General features: G+C 36.0%; 1 protein-coding gene across 1 annotated transcript; it reads left to right on the forward strand.

Annotated features, from left to right (window-relative positions):
- Positions 1–3,731: 3,731 nt before the first annotated feature.
- MORN1 (MORN repeat containing 1) lies at positions 3,732–21,393 on the forward strand. Its single transcript, XM_009325130.1, has 3 exons — positions 3,732–3,811; positions 17,602–17,675; positions 21,017–21,393. The coding sequence occupies exons 1-3, from the start codon at positions 3,777–3,779 to the stop codon at positions 21,202–21,204; spliced, it is 297 nt and encodes a 98-aa protein (XP_009323405.1). The 5' UTR covers positions 3,732–3,776; the 3' UTR covers positions 21,205–21,393.
- Positions 21,394–21,713: the final 320 nt, after the last annotated feature.

Raw genomic sequence — 21,713 nt, forward strand, 5'->3', positions numbered from 1 at the left:
CAGGGCTGCTCTCCATCCCTTCATCCCCCAGCCTGTATTGATACCGGGGGTTGCCCTTACCCAGGTGCAGGACCTTGCACTTGGCCTTGTTAAAGCTCATGAGGTTCACACAGGCCCACTTCTCCAGCTTGTCCAGGTCCCTCTGGATGGCATCCCATCCCTCTGGCGTGTCAAGCACACCACTCAGCTTGGTGTCATCTGCAAACTTGCTGAGGGTGCACTCGATCCCACTGTCTGTGTCATTGATGAAGATATTAAACAGTACCGGTCCCAATACGGACCCCTGTGCCCTTGATAATTTTCTTTGGGATCAGTATAGTAGTGAAATAGTCCTCAGTGACTTGGGTTAGTAGTAGTTTATTTAACAGAAGTTAAATATATTTTGCTTTCTGCTGAATAGATCATCTTTCCTTTTTTTTTTTTTCCTTAATGAACAAAGCTCTTTGGTGAATTGACTCTAACATTAAAGACTAATGCAGTGTGTCTGGTCACCTTTAAATGAAATGTCTATTACCCCTAGGACCAATAACTCCTTATTTTTAAAAAAGTTCAGTTAAATGAGGATGATATTACAGCATTTAGTATGATACAAACAGATAACTATTTGCATGATGTTAACAAACATTACGTCTGCAACTGTAGGGTTACTGCCTTGTCATCCTTACTGAGGGTTGTTCACTGCCAATATTTTTTCCTTCCTTTCCCCAACTGCCCCCCTGCCCCCAACTTCTGGCTTGATGTCCTACACAAGTGATTAGTGTGCTGTAATTGAATTGGCTGTAAAAAGATAATTAATTGATATTTCACTCCCAGAGAGGTCAAGCTGCCCTATCTTGAATGGTTGTTATGAAAGTAGTCATCCTGCTGGCACTTATCCCTCGAAGGTGGCATGTGGTCTTTGTCTTGCTGATAGTAATAGTTGTTGTAATTAAAATTAACATGAAGGGGGTGTTTAAGGAGTGATTCTCTGATTTGGATGCTTTAGCTTCACTTTAAAAGCATGTGAAACTGGAATTTATAAACCTTATTAGGTAGTTGTCTGGGTAGTATGTTTTTAATGCCCAGCACAATACTATCTCATTTGCTGTCTAAACCTTCTTTGTGCCATATTACCAGTAATGTGGGACAACAGAAGTATGACTATAGATGTGTAAGGTTTCTGAGACAACTAATGTGAAATCCTGTCAGGCACCCTGAAACCATTGATCTTAAAACACCTTGCTTTGAACAGCTTCTTATTTTGACATTAGTTCAGCTAAAGATTGGCATGAAGAATTTTTTTCATAAATGGATTATCTAAATGGAGGACTTCCACTGATGTTTAAGAGGCTCCTAAATAAACAAGGGAGCAAAATTCTACAAGTGACTCTCTTGGAAAAGGTGGGAAGACTTTATAAATAAAGGTGGGCATTGGGTTCACTGTCTCCTATGAAAGATGTATTTAATTATTTGCTTTGTATACTTACAACTGTATTAGAGAAGGATTAGGTGATGCAGTAAGTCTTCTGTCGGCCTAACAGCCTATGACACTTAATCTTTTTAAAGACTGTTCGCAACTGTAGACTTAATGACAATTAAATAATTCTGCCATTCCTAGTAAGCCAGGTATGTAGCGTTACTTCCCTGTGCATCAGTGTAGGGCGACTTGCTCGAGGTCATACAATGAACCAGGGTCTGAATTCAAGAGTTCTTTGTTTCTAGTGCTTCCTCAGATCACATGACTGTAGTGACTGTAGTCTTTGCTTGTTACTGTAAGTATCTTGACATTCACTGTGCAAATAAATACATTACGGGCAAACCTCTTGAAGGCTTGTGTCAAACAGGAAAATGTTTGCACTAGAAATGTTTATCTCTTCTTTCTTCCCTAAAGGGCCACTGATGTTCCTTCTCTGCACTGTTAAAGCAGAAATGTTGAGTGGGGTCCCTTTTTTTTTTAACTTGATTTCCCATCCCTGATGACAGTTATACTAGCCTCGTGACTATAGTGCACTGCTAAAAGTATCTTCTCAGTGTTAGACACTTCCTTCGAACCTGTGTGGCACAAGAGCTATCAATTAATAATAATAATAATAATAAAGGTTAAATTTAGTGACAGGAACCTTTCTGAAACTGTTAGTGCATTAAGAACCTGGAGTTATTCTGTAAGCAGTGTGGTTCTCATTCATTGCCCAGAGAATAAATACTGCTACTACAGCAAAAGCTAATGGAGAGAAGGATGTTATTTAATGTCCTTGCAGAGGCAAAGACTTAACTTTTATCTTGCCATATAATGATAAAGTTATGGCACTGTGGAGATAACTGCAGCATTCGCAGCTAGAAATTTCTTACTTTAAGGTATTCTAGCTAGGATAAGGTATTACAGTTAGAATATTATCTTTCTTTCACACTTCACCCCACAGAATTTGAGACACACTGCTATTTTTAGGTTTTGTCCTGAATTATTCAACAACAGCTTTCCAACACAAAATATTCCTGCCAGGATGGGAAATTACCTACCAAAGCATTCTCCTGTCTTCTGGTTTGTATTATGAAATGCTTCTTCAAGTTTCCGCTCATTTAACAACGTGACCAAAACAGCCTTTTTGCAGGTTTTGCAGGGAACAGAAGTTATTTGGACATGAGGAAAAATGTCTTTACTGAAAGAGTGGTTAAACATTGGAACAGGCTGCCCAGGGAAGTGGTTGAGTCCCCATCCCTGGAAGTATTTAAGAGACGTGTAGATGAGGCGCTTAGGGACATGGTTTAGTGGGCATGGTGGTGTTGGGTTGACGGCTGGACTCGATGATCTTAGAGGTCTCTTCCAACCTTAATGATTCTATGAGTCTGTCTAATTGTGAAATTTGAGTTCCTTTGGGGTGGGCTGGTATAAAATTATCATGAGTAATTGCAGTATTATGTAATTGTTCGCTATGTTGGTTGTGACAACAACCATACAAGAGGGCATCAATTCTGTTACACCTGAATGAAAAGAGGAAAAAAACCCCTATTTTGTGTAATGCTGTTAACATAATTTCTCAGGCTTTGCAGTACTTCTTACAGTGGGATCCTGAAGAATATTTCAGAAAAAGAAAAGTAAAAGCTATTAAACTTCTGTCTATGCCAACCTTAATGTAAAATACTGTATTTGCATGGATACAGTACACTAAAATGAAGAAAACAATGGTGTAGGCATTTAAAAATTCCACGAAATAGTCCAGAAAATAACTTGGTCTACTAACTGGAGGCTTGAAACTGTATTGGGAAAATACTAGGGAAAAGCCTAGGTACTATTGTTTGAACTGAGAAAGTGAGATCTACCCATTCTTAAAGTTCAGGTGTAGATAAGATAACTATTTACTTCACTCCCAGTAAGATTTCAGTTCTAAAAAGGAAGAGCAGGTAAGAATTTCAGATCAGACAACTTGATACAACTTCTGGTTTCAAATTCTTTTGACTGTTGTTGTGCATTCTGGCTTTTCTTTTTCATGATTTGGCTTGAGTTACTGTAGGGGATGCTAATAGTTTAGTGACCAGGATCCAATTTTGTTTGCAGAAATAAATCATAGGAAATCACGAAAGAATCTTAATAGATGTAAATCAAAATCCACCATATTCAAGTGCTGATGATTTTGCATTTGTTCTTAACTTATGAATGCAAAGGAAAACACTAGCACATCATAAATTACACCATTTTTGGCACTTTCCTTAAGCACTACAGAAATACTTTTTTTTTCTTTTTTCTGTAGAAAGGAGGCAAAAAGCCAAGTGGCAGGATATCTGCTGAGAAAGCTGAGAAGATGACAGTCTCACAGGAGAAAATGGAAGACAGCAGGTATGTGTGAATCAGTATTCCTACTGCTCAGCTGGAGAATGCTGTCTGCTGAAAGCAGTTTTTATCTCTTTGCAATACACCACTTCTAAATGGTGTTACTCTCTTGGATAAATGGCCCTGTCTTTTTTTTTTAGCTGACCACTGTAATATAATATTGCCCTTCACATTTTATGCCAATATATCTTTTACTTCCTTATAACCCAGGCTTGTGCTTGTAAAAACAATGTTTCTCAGTCCTTCATTTTGGAGAGTGTTTGGTGTTGGGTTTTTTGGGTGTTTGGGGATTTTTTTAACCGCTTTTCTTGTTTTATTAGAGCTTTTTTCCCCTCCTTCAAATGAAGTAGGCGTGGGAGGTTTCACTACACCTTTAAAATTGTCATCAGATCTACTACCTGGGCTTTCAGCTAAGTTTTGCAGTCTGCTCTAATTTCTGTGTTGCTGTGATTACACTGAGTAATTATATCTAACCTTGCTGGTTTGTTTAAATGAACCTCCATAATTGCATTACATATGATGTAGATAGTTAAAAAGAAAAGAATTACATAGAGAAGAAAAACTTTTCCTCTGCTTACTAGGTTACTCAAGTTTTGCAAGGGTGATTTGAACAACTGTGGCAACATAAAAATTATAGTTTATTTAAGCGCAGAAAATCCCTGCTCTATGAAAAAAAAAAAAAAAACAAACACAAAAGACACTAGTTTGAGTTTTCTGAAAGTCTAGAATGGAATTAGGTGAAGAAAGTAGTATATTATAACCCTTTGTGGTGTTAATGTATCAGAAGTAAATGCCAGCTGTAGATTTTTCAGTGCATGATTGGCATGCTTTCTGTGCTTTTACTGTTTGAAAACAACAACACTGGCATTGCATTTTTCTGCTTGATAGGAAAGAATTATCTTGCACTGTTTCATAATTACAGGCTCAGGAAGGTATAAATATTTTATTTTGCATACACTCTATAGTTTCGTATTATGTTCCATGTTGAGATTCATAGACTCAATATTTAATTAAAATGGAAATATCAAAATTCTCTTTGAATGTGTATCTTCAGTTGTGGATGGACAAATGGCAAACTCCTTCATGCAGGAACCAGGAAGAATTATCATTATCATAAAAAGGAATTAGGATGTAATCCAAAATCCTACCTGAAGTTGCATCCTTATCGGTTAAAAAGAGAAAAGTTATTTCTAACTTCCATCAGTGCAATTACATACAAATTGCAGATTGCCTAGATATTGTTCTACATTTACCTATCGGAATTCAAATTAGCTGTTGAAACATTTGTGATTTGCTTCATTAAAACTTTTGTGACATTTTTCAGGTAGCTTCCTATTTCAACCCCCCAACAGTACTGACTTTGTTTTGGGGGGGCTTGGGGGTTTTTTGGTTTTTTTGTTTTTTTGTTTTTTTTAAATCGGGACATTCTGTGTAAACTAATGATTTTTAATGCTGCAAATAGAAGTTACAAATCCATTTCCAACTCTGCAACTCAGAAACTTAACTGCAGTCTGTAAAATCTTAACTGGAGTACGCTTTCCTTGCCCAATGTCAAGGTATAGGTGGACTTTTAAATCCTCTTACCCTGTTATAGGGGAGAATAAGGCGTCTGCAGAAGCCCAACTTGGGAAAAGTGTTAGGTCTCCTTTATCATACTAGAACACTTAACAGCTAAATGAACCATCATTACTTTTATCTGCTTTAGATATTCATCACAAACTTTCAAATCCCATTCCTTTAGTTCCAATTGGAAAAAGAGAAGATGCTCGTTTTGTAATTTTGCTGATGCAAAGGTGTGGCAGGCAGGCAACTAAAGTAAAGGTAAGAGGCTTTTTAAAAAGTCAAGGTAGCTTTGAATAGCCCGGAAAGCAAGAGAACTTGTAAATGTTGGGATACAGGTTTACAGAAACCCTAGCTTTCAACAAAGAGAATATGGCATCTACTGCTTTCTTACATTGAGGTGATCTATCCTGATACAACTGATTTCTGGAGTCACGCCAAAGCTAAATGTGGTTCAGCCTGTGTAAGTTCCTTTGTATGTGTGTTAAAAAGAAGAGAACAGTAGAAATGTTTTGAGAAAATAATGCTGTTCAAAAAAAGAAAAAGTAATAGGTTTCTTTCATGGTACTGTTTAGATGTGAATTAAAAGGGTTTTTTTAGCTTTTCAATAACTTTATGGCTTTTCAGTTGTTTTCTGAGGGAATGCATATGCAAGTAGACTTCCTAGTCCTACTTTTTATGTTCAGTATTCTCATATATTTTTGCTAGGTGACTATCTGGAAGAATAAACTGTCATTTCAAGTACAGTAAATAAACCTTCCTTTTTATAAGTACCATATGAGAACATAGTAAATAAAAACTCGGGTTTCTCATAACCATTTAATCGATATGCAACTCTGAAAGCAATACTGAATCTTTTCCATGATCCAGCCACAGATGTGCTTGCACTAAGGCTGTGGTATGAGATGACAGTAAATGAAATTGCAGCTACAGCAGCAAGTATTAGGGGGAAATGAAAATTCCTGACTCAGAGGAGCAGGGCAATGACAGAAAGACTCCTCATTATAGATCTTTTCATATGGAGAAGAATGACTGGTAAATGAGGTTTCTGTGACACAAAGAGGATGGAAATACAGTTGGACGTTCATGCAGAAATTGTGCTCACTGTACAAAACAGATAGAAGAATAGGGGATATCTAATTTGCATTTCTTAAGTGACAAAATGAGTCTGGAGATATCCTCTGAGACGGATGACAGTTGCAACAGTTAAGAGAAAGGTATTGTTTAACTTTCCCGTTATTTGGGTTGTGATGAAAGTGACTTTTACTATAGCCTGCTTATTGGTAACTTTTCCATGTTTGCTTTAATTTATTTACTGTACAATAGGTTACAGGCTTTTTAAAATACTGACTTGAGCAAATCTGCCATGGTGACTAATTCTCCACATTTTTCACTAGTTCAGCTAATAGCAAAGCATAAAATAATTATAATGGGACTTGCTGGTAGGAGCAGGCATGGTGATTCCAGTGTCTAATCAGGTTGGTCCCATTGATTTGCAATAGCTTCTCTGTAGCAGACAAGGTATTTTTTCGTCTTTGACCAATATGAGAAGTCATGTTTATGTCGAAATAGACAGGACAATGTGCACTGGCTAATAATAGAAATCCCTAACTATTTCAAGTACTTTCAAAAATGCTTCATTTACCACGTCCAGCAACTGTCTCCCTCATTTTTGCAGTGTGACCAGGGAATTTAGTGTAGACTGTTGCATTTTTTTGTTTTGTTGTGGTTTTCCTTAAATGGCTTTGCTTGGCTGCATTCCAGCCCCTTAGTCTGAACCTATTTTGCTTTATCCTATTAAGTGGCCTAGAGAGTTGCAAATTCCCAAATTTCTGGATCTAGAATAGCTGAAGGTGCCTTCACATAGGATGCCATCTCTCTTCTGTGGTCTGTCTTTGGGCATAAGATACCTTAATATTTTTTTAAAAATACTTGAAGAACTAAAAAAGAGGGAGAAGGCTGTCTTTCCGTCAAGCTTAGTTGGACTTTTATACTATGATGTGAAGGGTGTGTACTTGTGTGCTGAGAAGGGGATTTACCTTTTCAGGTACTTGAGAGGTACTTGAAATGCTTGACTCTGTCTTAAATGTTTTACACAATCAAAGATCAGGAATAACCTATATAATCAATGTATGTAGAAGAAAGACAGTGCTGAAGTTTCAGACAGGTCACTTAATGTACTTGCAGCTGTCTCGCACATCGATCTTCACCACTGTCTAGTAATTCCTTCAAACCTACAGTAAGTCATACATTGAGTCATTAATTAGCTTCACCTAGAAGTCAGTCTCTGCCTACAGTGGCAGCCACTCCATTATTATCTGGTGTATTTCAAACAATAGAAATGATTGAAACAGGAACTCCTACATTTCTATGAAGATGAAGAGTGGCACATCACCCTGTAATTTAGGTAGTTGTGCAAGTTTTCATTTGCATTAGCAGAATAGTGCAGATTGTGTTGAATTATTCCATAAAAATATCTTCAGGTTATGAAAGCTTCACTGTGCCATATGTATGTTGTTTATTTTGGAGTGTTCTGGTTTGGTGGTGATGGATTTTGTGGTTGTTTTAAAGGTATGTGTCTTCAAGTGAAGATGAAACTAAGATTCATTAATTCTCTAGAAGCCCAGAGAGTGGCACATTTGAGTGGTTGCTGGTTTTGAGCCTTGAGAGCCATCTTAAAACTCTGAATTACATTTATAGAATAGCTGAATTTAATTTTAAATCTATCAGTCAATTCAATTTCCTTTATTAGTAAAATGAACTTCTTTCATATGTGACACTGACATTGCAAGCAGAGATTTGTTGTCACATATTTTTGTTTTCTTCAGTTATGTGGTAAGTAGGGTCAAGTTTGTGTTATAATTAATTCAAACTAATTGAAATTTGTATTTACGTGAAATCTGGATGAAGGTGGCTGATGTAGCTTTACATGTATTTTTCTGTGACTTGAATGACTTTGAATGGTTTAGAGGGATAGTACTTAATCATGCCAAAAGTGTAATTGGACGTTACATAGTCATGACTTAAGATTCTTTTCATCTTATTTTTGTCCCTTTAGCTTCTCCATCCATATTCTGAGCACTATTTTTAATCAGTTGGGTATGCTTTAAAGCAACACATTGTATGTTCACAGGAGGATGTCCATTTTCAGTGTCACTGCAGAGATCTTTTTTTATCAGGATTGTTGGTCAGAATACTGACCACAGAAAAAGAGGCAACAGTAATTGCAGAAACTTATTCAGTACTAAAAGTTGATTCAGTTATTTTAGAAGAACTGGAACTTACTTGGCACTTAATTCTGCAACTCTAACTCACATCAGTGCTGCACATTTGAATTCAGGATTTTGAAGGAAAGTAATGTTTACAGAATTGGACGTTTGTTTATAATAGTGACAGGGCTATGCCAACTTCTTTTTTTCCCTGTTAAGACATATTTAATTTTAGTTTTATAAAAAACTTTGTTTTATACATGAGATAGTGTATTGTCATCTGGGATATGCATGAGTGTTGCAGCTAGTGATATGACAGACTTACTGTGGCTGCAAATAAGATTTTCTAGAAACTTCAGGACAGCAGTCAGCAAACAAAATATTTTCTGTGTTACAATTTATACTTTGCACTTTAACATTTTATATGCGTTTCATCAAAAAGTGTAGGTCCTACATATGAATTACATGCAAGTGGAAAGTTGGTTTATCTAATCTCAAGACGCACTTTTTTTATTCCATTGCTCATTTTAATACATTGTTTTAAATAGATTAGTCTCAGCTGTTGATGTAGAAGCAGCTTGTTATTTTTCCATAACAAAGGTATGCATGCATCTGGGTAGTCAGGTGGCTGGCAAATAAAACTTATTTTAAGTTTTATACTGCCACCTTGCTTTACTTGAAAAGGATTCTTTTAATTGCCTGCTCATTTTATTGATGTAGGAAAAATTCCTTGCATATTACAGAATTTCAGTGTGTGACGGAGATCCCTGTCAATTCATGAGGAATATTGAATAGCTGAGGAGGATGGGCTTGATTTAATGTATGAGGTATGGGACTTTATGCAACAACGTATGAAAGTTGTATATGAATCTTTGGCTGGGTTGGCTGGTGCGAAGATGGAAGAAGAAATGTCAACTTCCTTTATTATTTATGCTGAGCAATATTAATTACCTGTTTTGTGACTGGAAAAAAGCAGGCACATGCAGAACCTAGCCAAGCACCAAGCCCTAATCCAATCAGTCTGATGTATGCAGAAAGTTTACAGAATGACCTTGTGCATAATTACTCATTACTAAGGCTGTTAGTAAATGGCACAAATGGAATCTGACATACATTATAACACATTAATGATTGCCTTCCTCCCTCCATCCTCTTCTGTACAGAAAAATGATTTTAATTAAGACTTCCGTGATTAGTCATTTAATCAGTCATTAGGCCAATACAGATGGAGTCAATTAATTTTTTTACACTTGAATAGAGACTTGATGCTACTGCAAACCATACAATCTATTTTTTTTTAACGTTGTATCATGGGCAATTGCCTTGATGTCTGTCTAATAAGTGTACATTACTCTTCCAAAAACCGGATGGCATTTACAGCACATCAGTATTATGGCAACTATAGGTATGTTTTATTTCATGCTATCCAAATTTTAATGAATCAGTTCGGTTTTGAATTCAGACTGATGGTAGTTCTTGTTATGGAGTATCCTTTATTTTGTAGATCTGCTCTTGTCCTCAACAAGGAATTGCCTTGTTCCTCCTTTCAGTTGAATCTTCATAGAGTTCCTTTGCAGGATTCAGGCTCACTGCTCACTGACCATTATAGTTCATGCAGACAGGCACTGTGGCGTCATGCAAAGTGCTGAGGCAGCCTCCAAAGTGGCAAGAAAATCTGCTTAAAGTGAGATTTTCAGGGGTGGCATGCTGTAGAGACAGGAAAAGCAGCTTAGATCCTGAAAATACTGCTTTGTATGACTTCAGCAGACCTATGGAAGGTAGGGTGGGAGCAGTGAAAATCTTCAATAGTACAGGAAACATACAGAAAATCACTTTAGTAGGTTTTGTTTATATTCGGGAGTGTAGAACAGAAATGTCTGTATTCTGTGCTTATGTTTAAGCAGTATTGCAACTCCATCCACCAGCTCCATCATGTTCAAATCCATGTTTTCGCTTATCAAGAAAGCAAGATGTATTCAAGGGTAACATTTTCAAAAGCAACTAGCTGTTTTCTCATTGGCTTCCACTGTCACCTGTATGTCTCCACGTTACATTGTGTTTTCTGGTGCTCATGCTTATTTAAAGCATAATGCTTGGTGAGTCAGATAGTCTAGCTACTGTGGATATCCTGATCATCAAGTTGCAAAGAAGGGAAGAAGCAGAATGTCTCCCCCATAACAACTGAATGAATTGCAAACAAGATACAAGTTTGCTCCATCAAATAATAACCTGGTATGCTGGGTATATGAGATGAACAACTGCAAATGGGAAAGTGTTTGTGCAGTAAGTACAAGGAGGTCTGGTAGATTTGGTTTGCATTTTAAATGTCACTGAATAATTACTGTTGAGCAGTTAATTAGGAAGATCCTAATGTAAGACTAGCCTGTGACATGAGAGAAGATTGCAAAAAGAATGACTTATGAGTCCCTGTCTGGAAAAATTACTTGATAAAAAAAGGACTATCAAATGCTGTGGCAGTGTGATCTCCTAATAGAGAATAGGAAAGCAATTCAGCTGGACTGCCAACGAACAGGCTCTGTGGAACAGTAGCTTGAAATAGGTAAAAGTGGAGATCCCGCTGCATATAGTACATGCATTAGTTTGTGAATTCACTGCCACCCAATGAGTCCATTTCCAATGTAAATTAACAACAAGGCAATTGAAATCTGTGGGAGTAAATGGGGTTAAGAGTCTATGCTAACAGCAAATTTTTGTAGTTGATGGTGTTCCTGTTCCATTTTGCAATGTTGTCACCATGCTGGGAGATACGGGGGAGCTGTCCAGCCTCAGGATTTCGGTGGCTTCCCATTAGGTCAGATCTCCTCCGTGTCAGTACTTTGTCTTAATGTTGTTTTGGTGGGCTATTGCAGGGGCAAAAGGGAAAGGAATAGATTGATTTGTGTCTTTCTTAAGAAAGCTTTTAAAGAGTGAAAAATGAGCCCTGTCTTGTCTAGCCCAGGAATAATAAATAAAAGCAGGTGTGAGGTGTTGGAATTGAAAACAGCTGGATATGACGGATGTGATCTGACTTCTCTAGAGCTTCAGTCTTTAATCCCTGTGGCTCAGCGTGAATATTTCCCTCCTGATGCAATGCAGAAATAATAAATAGAACACAGCATATGGAAGGGTTCCTAGACTGAGAAAGGAGGAGGGAACAAACTGCAGTTAACTCTCTTTATGCTCACTCTTCCTTGTATATGTATACCTCAGCAACCTTTCTTAGTGCATTCTACTGATCCGCATTGTCCGTTTCTTGGTGTTTGCAGCAAGGCATGTCATGCTAAGATGAAAAAATTAGAAGCCTTTGGAAATTCGGGTTGCAACTGGAATCTACCTTAATTCAGAGCTATATTTTTCAAGATGTATAATGATCCCCTCCCCATTTTTGATGTAGCTTTTGCACATAAACACTTCTTCCCAAATAAAGTAAACACTGAACCGTCACTACAAATTGCAGTGAAATGCTTCTCTGTACCATTAAAATGATCTGATATTCAATTAAAGTATAGAGTCATCCAGCCTTATCCTGTAGCTTGAATCTTGTCAGATCCTGACCCTTGTAGTCTGCCAGAGGATGGGTTTGTCCACTGGAAAAACTCTGCCACCTAATTTAGAGAGTTCCATACAAGGAATGGATAGGAAGAGCAATTCAGTTGACTAGAGCTAACATGGTAGTTGAGATGACATCAAATGATCCATTACACTTGTCTGAGACAGGAGGATTCAAAAATAGGCATAGTGCGATTCTATCCTACCCAATAATGTTTTTTTATTTAACCTGGGTTTAAAATGCTTTGTATGTTGGAATGAATACTTTGGTGTGGATGTGAAGTAGTATGTAAAAGAAACAAAGAAATGCCCGCTTAAGTAAATGATATGTGGGTTCTTTCTTTCATGTTTATTCTATTCCAAGAGTAATGATAAGATTCATCAGGGTCACACTTGGAAGCTGTCTTGCAAAGTAGATCGTTTAGAAAAACGTTTTGGCACCCTGCTGTTTTGTCATATATTCCAAGCAGGTTGTGCCAAAAGAAAATTGTAGAAACTGCTGTCATAGAGTACAAAATCATTGGATTTATAATAGAGAGCCAGTGGCGAGAATTCATTATACATTCACACCTGCAGATAAAGAGCATCTAAAATTGGAAGTTTTATTCCACTCATCTTTGATCCTGATATTATTAGATGATATTAGCATCATCCTACACTAGATTCTGGAATTGGAGCAGATATGAATTCCATCCATTAATTTTTTTCATATAAGTCATTCTATACAGCAACTGTATCCTGTATTCAGAGCAGTAGTTCTGGATACTGAGACTCTCCATCTCTGTTGTTATATTGTATGGTCCTAGCCTCCTATATGTAATTTACCTTTTGTAAACTAATAATATAAAAATCACTCAACTCAAATTGTTCCACCATCCTGAATAGAAATTTTTTCATACTTCTAAAGTATTTGGAATCATTTCATCAAGTTCTAGACATAAAGTGATATCTTTACATAGAATTTGCTAATTTAGGCTCTTTATGTTTGTAAATACATAGCTCTGTGTCAAAATACCACTTAAACAGTAACACATACTAAGACCAGGAATTCTCCTTAATCTTAACCTAACCTTGGGAGCCCAGATTCTCCGTTTCAGCTGAATAATCATGATTCTAGTATCCCAATTCAGATCTTCCTGCCCAGTTTTAGAGATTAAACCCCAAATTCTGTATGTGCTGGTTCCTTTCCTTACCCTGCAGCAGATAAATTATTAATTTACATTTGTGCATGTTCATACAGAGCTATTTCAAAGAGAACTACAAACTTTGGGCCAAATTTGTATCTTCTGTAAAATAGCCATAGTCATATTGAAATTACTTTCACTGATTGATAACAGCTGAGTATTTCACCAGTTGAGTCTAGTTAAAGATGAAAATTATTTGCTATGAAGAATAATCACAGCCAATCAATTCTGCATTTCTAGATGTTTGAGAGCTAAATTTTCAGAGCTTGTACAGGGCATTTTTGCACAGCTCCTGTTCCCTGCGTAATGGCTGGAGATACACACTTAAATGTTTCAGTAGCCGTCATCTGTGACAACTTGCCTTGCCATAATGAGAGTTTATAGCAAAATAAAGATCTGCCACCTGAAAGTTTTCATTCATGCCCTGGGGAAAGTTAAAACAGGAATGCAGATTTTTGTCTATTGTTGTAAGGGAATTGATAGTTTACTCAGATGAATTAAGGCAATATTATCTAAAGCTTTATAGGCAAATACTGTACAAACATTGTGAAGGCAATTAAATATCTAATAGCAGTCCAATTAAGTTGTTTTTATGACTAGATGATGAGTTACTGGTAGTTTATTGGTAGGCAGCAATTTAAGTAAATCCTGAATATTACATACTGCACAAAAGAATCCAAATAATTCAAGGTCCTGAAGACCTTTGTTGTAAATAATCATTCAGTCTGGACATCTTTTACTATATAGACTCTGTATTCAGCTAAAAAATCAGCAGGGCATTGAATTTTTCTGATTTTAATTGATGGGGAAATGGAATAGGAGTTAATTATCCAGAATTAATTCCACTTGATGTAAAAAGTCTACTTCCACAAGAGTGTGCAGATTTACTTGTGTACTCCACCGTAGTATTAGTTCACGATTTTCATCCTGAAAACTCAGAGAAATTAAACCCGTATCTGCTGAGTTACATGCTTTTCAGGCAGTGTATAAAATAAAACTAGTAGTGCAGCACTAAGATCGCTGCCAAAGTTGAAACCATAATAGCAGTTTGTAATGAGTCATGCAAACTTACCATTGTCTTTGTTTCCCAAAGGTCATGATACTGACAGAACAGTAGAAGGAGTGGTAGAATGCACGTCTGTAGAGTGTGGAGATGCCCCTGCATTCCTGAGAGAGATTGATAGGAAATCATTAATACAGTTTATAAAAAGAAGGCAATTCAATTGATAGATTCGCCTCTTAACGGAGAATCAGACTGGCTATCCCTAGAGCTAAAAGAGACACTGTATGAAAGGTAAGGTTTTCCAAATATGTAATTTTGGATTTGTACAAAGATAAAACAGACTGTTAAAAATAGGATTTTATAGGTCCACAGATTAAATTACTTGGCTTCAAAATTCTGTTCACCGACAAGGAATCCTCCTGGAATTTATAGAACAGCATGTCCTTCACAGTGTGTCGGACACATTTATCATTTCATCTGCTTGTGGAATATCTTTTAGTAGACAGCGATTTATTTTTTCCATATACATTAAATGACTGGCAAGATTCAGTCATTTCTACAGTATATTCTTTGGCAAATATTTGCTGGATTCTTTTTCAGCAAATACTTGTATTCAGTAGTTTGTCGTTAGGAGAGGTATATGCCTGGCCATAGTTAACTCATTGAAAATCTTACAGAAAGTCTGTGGAACGATTTTTGTTTGCTGCTTTACTCCATGTGTAGAGAGGGACTTCAAGCAGTAGTGACCCTGTCCCCTGAAATTCAGTCTTATGGCAGAGTCCACCAGGAAGTAAAGCACTCCTTTTTGAGACCTTTCCTAAGCAGTAGTGAGTTGGAATGCCTTCATACAGGTGGAATATACCTGTTTTCTTTCCCATCTCAAGTGCTCATTTGTACAACTTTGAATGATTAACTATGAAGACTTTTAAATCAAACTAGATGGCAGATTCTACGACCCCTCCCATGATATATTTCATCCGTGGCTGCTGAAGTTCTAACAAAGAAAAGAGAAAATGATACTCCATTTCTAATTAAAGAAGTAATTTTCCTTTGCAAATAGACTTTTTATCTCAGCTACAGTGTTAAGGATCAATGGGTTGTCACATGTATGTCTTTTTAATAAATGCCAGCTGAGATGACATTAAAGTGATAGACTGATCACTGTAATCAATGCAATTCAAAATTGCTTTATGTCTTAAATGAACTTGGTTCCTTTCTGTGATTCTCCTACAGTTAACATTGTCTGAGCAATGAAGTACAAGGTTACATCTTAGTTTGAAGTAAAAAGTGATGATGATATGGAATTAAAGTTTTTCACATAGGTGCAGGTTTTGCAGTTTAACTCCTGTTTTTATGCAATTCAAAGGACCTCGCTATATATTCTTACTGCAAAAAAACAATAAGAGGAAAAAAATTAATTTAAAGTAGAAGAAAATAATGTGAAGCTTCCCCTTTCTCCCCCCCTGCGCTACCCCCCTCCCATAAAAAGAGTGGCCAAGGCTTACGAAGACTTTTATTTGCTTAGTTGTCTTACGTTAAGCCATGAATATGGACACTCCAAAACACAGAAATTACTCAACTCAAAGGCAATCAGAATTGGTATTTAAGCATGAACATGTGGTTCATCTTAGAAGAATAACTGTGTATGTGTTGTGCAGTGCCTGTACATTTAATGCCAAACATAGGCTTATCCATATTATTCAAAATGGTACTGATATGTTTGGGTCGACCATAAGCACATCTTCCCTGGTTTCTGACAGGGCGATGCACCTGTGAAAAAAGACAGCTCTACTGATGATGCAGTCGGTGATGATAAAGGAGGGCAAACATAACACCAGAGAACAGTCTAATTTTGAACTAGAGGAATCTTTCCATACCATTATTCTCACAGTCTAATCAGTGTCTTTAAAATCTGTTTATGCAGAGTACTTCAGAACTCTTTTCTTGTTCTGGATTTATTTTTTCAAAACCCTAGAGATTCTGTAAAAACTCTCAGGATCCTTGTAAACCTTTTTATTTCTCTTAAAGTTGGCAGACTGACAGGCTTTAGTTATGCTTCATGCTAAATTAATTATCTTCCTTTTCCCTCCTAGCCCTGACTTCTGAATCTTTAACTTGACTCTTGGGATGTATCTCCTCCCCGCCCCAGCCCCTTTAAAGTGAAGCCATTTTTATCTTTTGTCTTTAGTGTTTTACCATTAAAAAATGTACATGTAAAATTTGAATATGTAAGTATGTTTAAGATGCAGTATCTGATTTTTTTGTAATTGTAATTCTAAGGTAACTAGGCTGTAGAAACCTTTTTATGTTTACTTGTATATGATTCTTACCACCTATATTCAATAGTGGATCTCCAATTGATATGTGTTTTTTTTAAAATACCATTCCTATACTATCTCATATCACATGTTATAGAGCAGTCTTGAGGCTTTCTCCTCTAGGATCAAAATCTTTTAATTGCCAAGAGTTTTTCAAGGATGATGTTGAAACACTGGTAAAATAAAAAGCACGTAATCTCCTTTAAATCCAGCTTCCCACAAAGTACAATTGTAGTGTCACTAGATCAGTCTGTTTTTCATGGGACATAAGCACACAATTAAATACCTTCCTAATAATCATGTTGTTCTGTGCTTTGTTATGAATGTCCTAATAACTTTCAAGTAGGAAAGAAGTGAATAAATGATGGAAGAAGAAGAGAGAACCTTTTTCATTTTCATTGCTCATCAGTAGTGAGAAGTGTTTATTTTTATGAAATACAAGGATAACTATTTAAATACTAGCTTTTTTCAATATATTTTAAGCTTTCTCATGTACAAGGAGTTTCATACACTAAAGTATCAACATGTGTACTATAAAATGTGAATAATCTGTACACTATTTTAATGTAAGTGGCTTTGTAGTCTATAGTGTAACATGATTGTGACTGTGACTCAGGTAGTACTTGTTAGACACTTCCTTTATAATTTTCAAAGTATAATTTTTTTATCTCACAAATATGTTTACACCTTTTAAATTGTTACATCAATTGGTAATATTTAGCTTATTTTGGCAAAGAAGGCAACATGGCTTCAGGATACTGAATGCTTTTGAAAATCCAGCCTAAAGGATCTGGAGCTTGTTATTATATTGTTTTGAAAGTGGCCAAGTATTTCACATTAAAGTGAACAGTACAAAACATCTTACAGGAGGAAGAGTCTTGAACTGTCTTATGAGCTAATAACAACAAGCTCTCATCAACATGTAAGTAAGCATCATTATTGGTAGTAACAATATATTTATTCTAATCTTTAGATCTCACATGACATCCAAAGAATACAAGCTACAAAAAGATCAGCACCTCATAAAGAATTCGAAGACATTACAAGGTAAAGATTTTTTTCTTCCCTGTCTGTATTATCATATTCATCAACTGAAAAGCTGTAGAAGCTGGTTTATAGTATAATTTCAGGACTGAACATATTGATCATGAAGATTATGTCAATTCTTAAATTACTTCTAGGATTAGTAAAGAAAACCAGTCAAATTTTCCTGGAACTTTTTCTTTCAAAACATTTATCTTTAGTGTCTTGATTAAATGTCTAATATGTCATGTATCTTGACAATTTTGGGTGCTACTTTTAATTAGTATTCTGTTGTTTCTGATATTCTCTAAAACCATTATATTTATCTTGTACATGATTATAAACAAGATTGTGGGAGCCTTCAGTCTTCTGCTCTTATGACACCAAAAAACAAAGTCACATATGGAAGGAAGCTTTCATTGACGTTTACTTTGAAAATAAATATGTGGCAATAGCATGAGAAAGTGTGAATAAATGCATGTTCTTAAGGCTACAGAGGAACAGGAGAAGCAGTGCAACGTGCTATCCACTGGGTCCAGATCATCAGTTCACATCAAATAATGTCACTGAATTATGCTGGTGAGGTTGTACCTGCTTGTTTAAGTCAAGAAATTGGCAGTTACTGTCCAAGGGGGAATATTATTATCTCCTGACTGGAGGGAAAAGATTAAAAAAAACAAAACCCTTTTATTTCCTTAAAATGGATGATGTATACTCGTTTCTTGTGCTGTAGTGAGTTTTATTAGTAATTTTAAAAACTCAGATATCTGCCATTTCTTTAAAAACATGACTGACAAAAACAAAGGCCATTGTTATTATAGGAGCCATGCTTCCTTGATATTTTTGTTACTGTGAGCTTGAAGCATCCCAGGCATACAGCATAAGGGTAATGGAATGGAAGATCAGCTTTATTTGCTGTTGTCAAAATGCACATTCTTTACAATAACCTTTTTGGGAACATATTTCCAAGGGGCATGATAAATTTCTCTCCATTACTTGGTGTCTGTAAGCCCTGATCCTAATTTTCCCTTCTAGCTTAAAGCTATGAATCTGCGTACGTGTGAATTTAAAATATGCAGAGAGTATTCAAAATGCATCTTGCTCATCTTCAATATTCTAGTTTTGTCTTTCTTCATTCCAAGTTGTTGACAAGGTAGATTTCCTTATCTTGTTTTATTAGACTGTTCAAATTGCCATGCGTGATACTTGCTATAACACTTCGCTTTCATTTTTACTCACATTAGTATTAAACAGTAACTTTCTATTCTATTTTTGAAGTTGGTGACCTCTGAAGGATTTGGAACTCTGAAGGTTTCATTGGTGGAAAAATATCTGATATCATATTCTGGAAAGCCTATGGCTCATTAACTTATGTCTATTAGTGGCTGCAAAATTCATAAACCTTTACATAATGATTTTCTTTAACTGTAGTACTGTTAATTTTTATGGTAATTGTACTGTTATTTATGATCGTCAGAAGAGTCTGTTGGAAAAAGAGATAATCACACAGGGCTTCCAACTTGTAGATCCTCTATGCCTTACAGTAATTGTTGCAGGCTCTATTAAAGATTAAGGAGGTTACAAGCTTTGACTTTATAAGGTGAAAGTAATTCTTTGAAAGGAAAGTTATATTATTAATAGTGATTGGAATTGATTACTCTAAAGAGCTATAGTCATGAATTCGTGAATTCCACTCAGTTTTACTCCTTTAAGGGTTTAAAATGTTTCTGTCTGATCTGAGGGGTCCTAATTTCTTTTTGTTGGTCTGCTTACCAGTTATAAGAGCTTTTACACTCTTAAAAAAACCCACAAACACATACACAAGCAAACAAAAAAACCAACAACCCTGTAATTAGAAGCAGTTCAGGTTAAAAAGTTAAATGACTATGTTATCTTTAAAAAATTACTGGAGAAAAAACAATCTGTGCTTCTGTTTATCTCTCTGGAATATACAGAATATATGGTAGTTCAAGATCTGTACTGTACATAGCGTACAGATATTTAAAAAGGCTATTGTCTGGATAATGTAATACACCAGAAATAGAGCAGCTAGCAGATATTTCCATAAGGTGCATGGTAAATACCCTATATTTTGATCCTTTTTATATGCATAGAGTAAAGCAAAGAAACTCATAATACAGGCAGGAGATGTTGAGTTTTAGGAGATGTTAAATTGTTTAATTGGCACCCTACAGATTCATAGGTTCCTATAAGAAATGCCTTTTCTGTTCATAATTCAGAACTAGCACCAAAAGCTGCAAGCTGAAGTCTCATTGAAGATTTGCATGTGAAGAGATTGATAGAGGTCAGAGATTGATCAATCTGTAAGTTAGGATTTTTTTTCTAGTGTCAGTGCAATGTATGTTGTATCTTAAAAATACTTCTTTCAGACATGTTGCACTATTTCTTGTTTTTCAGTCTCATTCTGTAGGGGAAAGCGGTATTCCTTTAAAATTATTTCCATTGTGTAATATCTACTTTGATTTTCAGACTTTCCAGCTATGGCTCTTTACACTACACAACCACCATGCATTTCTATTATTTGAGTTTAGCCTTCCATCTGCTAAGGCAGAACAATGATTGTCTCCTCGTCTATTTGTCAGTGTTTTGAAGGCTGTCATTATTTTCTAGAAAATTTTGAACTCATACATCTGGTATGCAAGGACACTACAGATTCTAGGGCCATTTTCATAAAAGTCCTCAGCTGACCTTTCTCTATTCACTACTTTTCTTATTATTACAAATCTTGTAGTGGATTGGTGGCCTGTTGGTGTTAGTCTTACACAGTCATGGCAGCTTTTCATGGGAGTTGTATATATATTGGTACTCATCCAATTTTAAATATATGAATGGTCCCATAGGAGCTATTAATGCTGTTCGTATGCATGAAGGAGAGTACATTTATACATGCTTATGGGACTTGGCCTATTGTTTATTTTATTACCTGAGAGCTCTTGATAGAAAGTATCCTACAGATACACCAGCCATTATTAAAATCCTATATTATCATAAATCACTGTTTAAATTACCATTGAGGTGTCTTTGCTATTTTAACTGTATGTTGGTTTGGGATATTATTGTATATGATAATAAAGGATAAACCTAATTGGTAGCACAAATTGTCATGCTGGCTACTCAACGATTACAGTTGTCTTCTATTTGTGATTTAGTAGATATAACAGCATTTGGCATTGGAATTGTATAATTTTTTTCATACTTTGTTTTAAATACTTGTTATGATTGTAACTTTTTTCCTGTCACTTCTCCCTGTTTGTGTACTGAAACTGTTTTGTTTGGGGGAGGTTTTGCTTTATTCTTTCCTCATTTGAAATGTTTAATTCCCAACTTTCCCTTATCTTTTTCAGGCCAGTATGTGCTTATGGTCCATGAAGTGACCATGCCCCCATTCTTGGGCCAGACTCTCCCACCTGCCTTCAAACTCTTGAATTTTTCCAGAGAAAACCAAAACCAAGAACAAAGATTTTTTTCAAAGTCACCAGCAAGTAAAAAGGATCAAACCCCACAGCCAGGGCTCTTATCCAAGGCACACTGAAGTCAATGGAATTTTTCCCATTGAATGCAGTGGAAGTTGGATTCAGTCTTTGCATCCCAGTCACCCTTGTAAGGTTTTTCATGCAGGAATGGGGCTTCAGTTTTGAAAATTATAGTCTTCTAATAGCCAAGAAAATAATTGACTTGGAGATCCATGTCGTGGTCGTCGTCTTACTATTAACATTTTAGAAGAAAAAAAGAGATATTCTCTGTAGGGATTTGATATACAGATTAAAAATTTTTAACAGTTCTGTTTAATATATGTTTGGGGGTCTGTTTGTTTCGAAGAATTTTGACCAAATAATATAGTAAATTAATTTTTGTGACAATTTAAATCATATGTCTAATAACATCTTGAGATTGTTTCATGCAATTCTCATTCACGAAGTACCTTTGTTGCATGAGGACAGCCAAGTAACTCTCATCAAAGTGATAGAGAATCTACCAGCTTCAAACAACCAGTTTTCAAAATAATTATTTATCAACTTAGAATCTTAACTGTTTTTTGTG

This window comes from Pygoscelis adeliae, unplaced genomic scaffold, assembly GCF_000699105.1.
Source record: "Pygoscelis adeliae isolate BGI_AS28 unplaced genomic scaffold, ASM69910v1 Scaffold36, whole genome shotgun sequence".
In the NCBI taxonomy this organism is placed as follows: domain Eukaryota; kingdom Metazoa; phylum Chordata; class Aves; order Sphenisciformes; family Spheniscidae; genus Pygoscelis; species Pygoscelis adeliae.

Coding starts and splice junctions, on each gene's coding strand:
- MORN1 (XM_009325130.1), top strand. CDS start 3,777: ATGACAGTCTCACAGGAGAAAATGGAAGACAGCAG. Junction 3,812..17,601: donor GAGAAAATGGAAGACAGCAG/GTATGTGTGAAT, acceptor TCTAATCTTTAG/ATCTCACATGACATCCAAAG. Junction 17,676..21,016: donor GAATTCGAAGACATTACAAG/GTAAAGATTTTT, acceptor TATCTTTTTCAG/GCCAGTATGTGCTTATGGTC.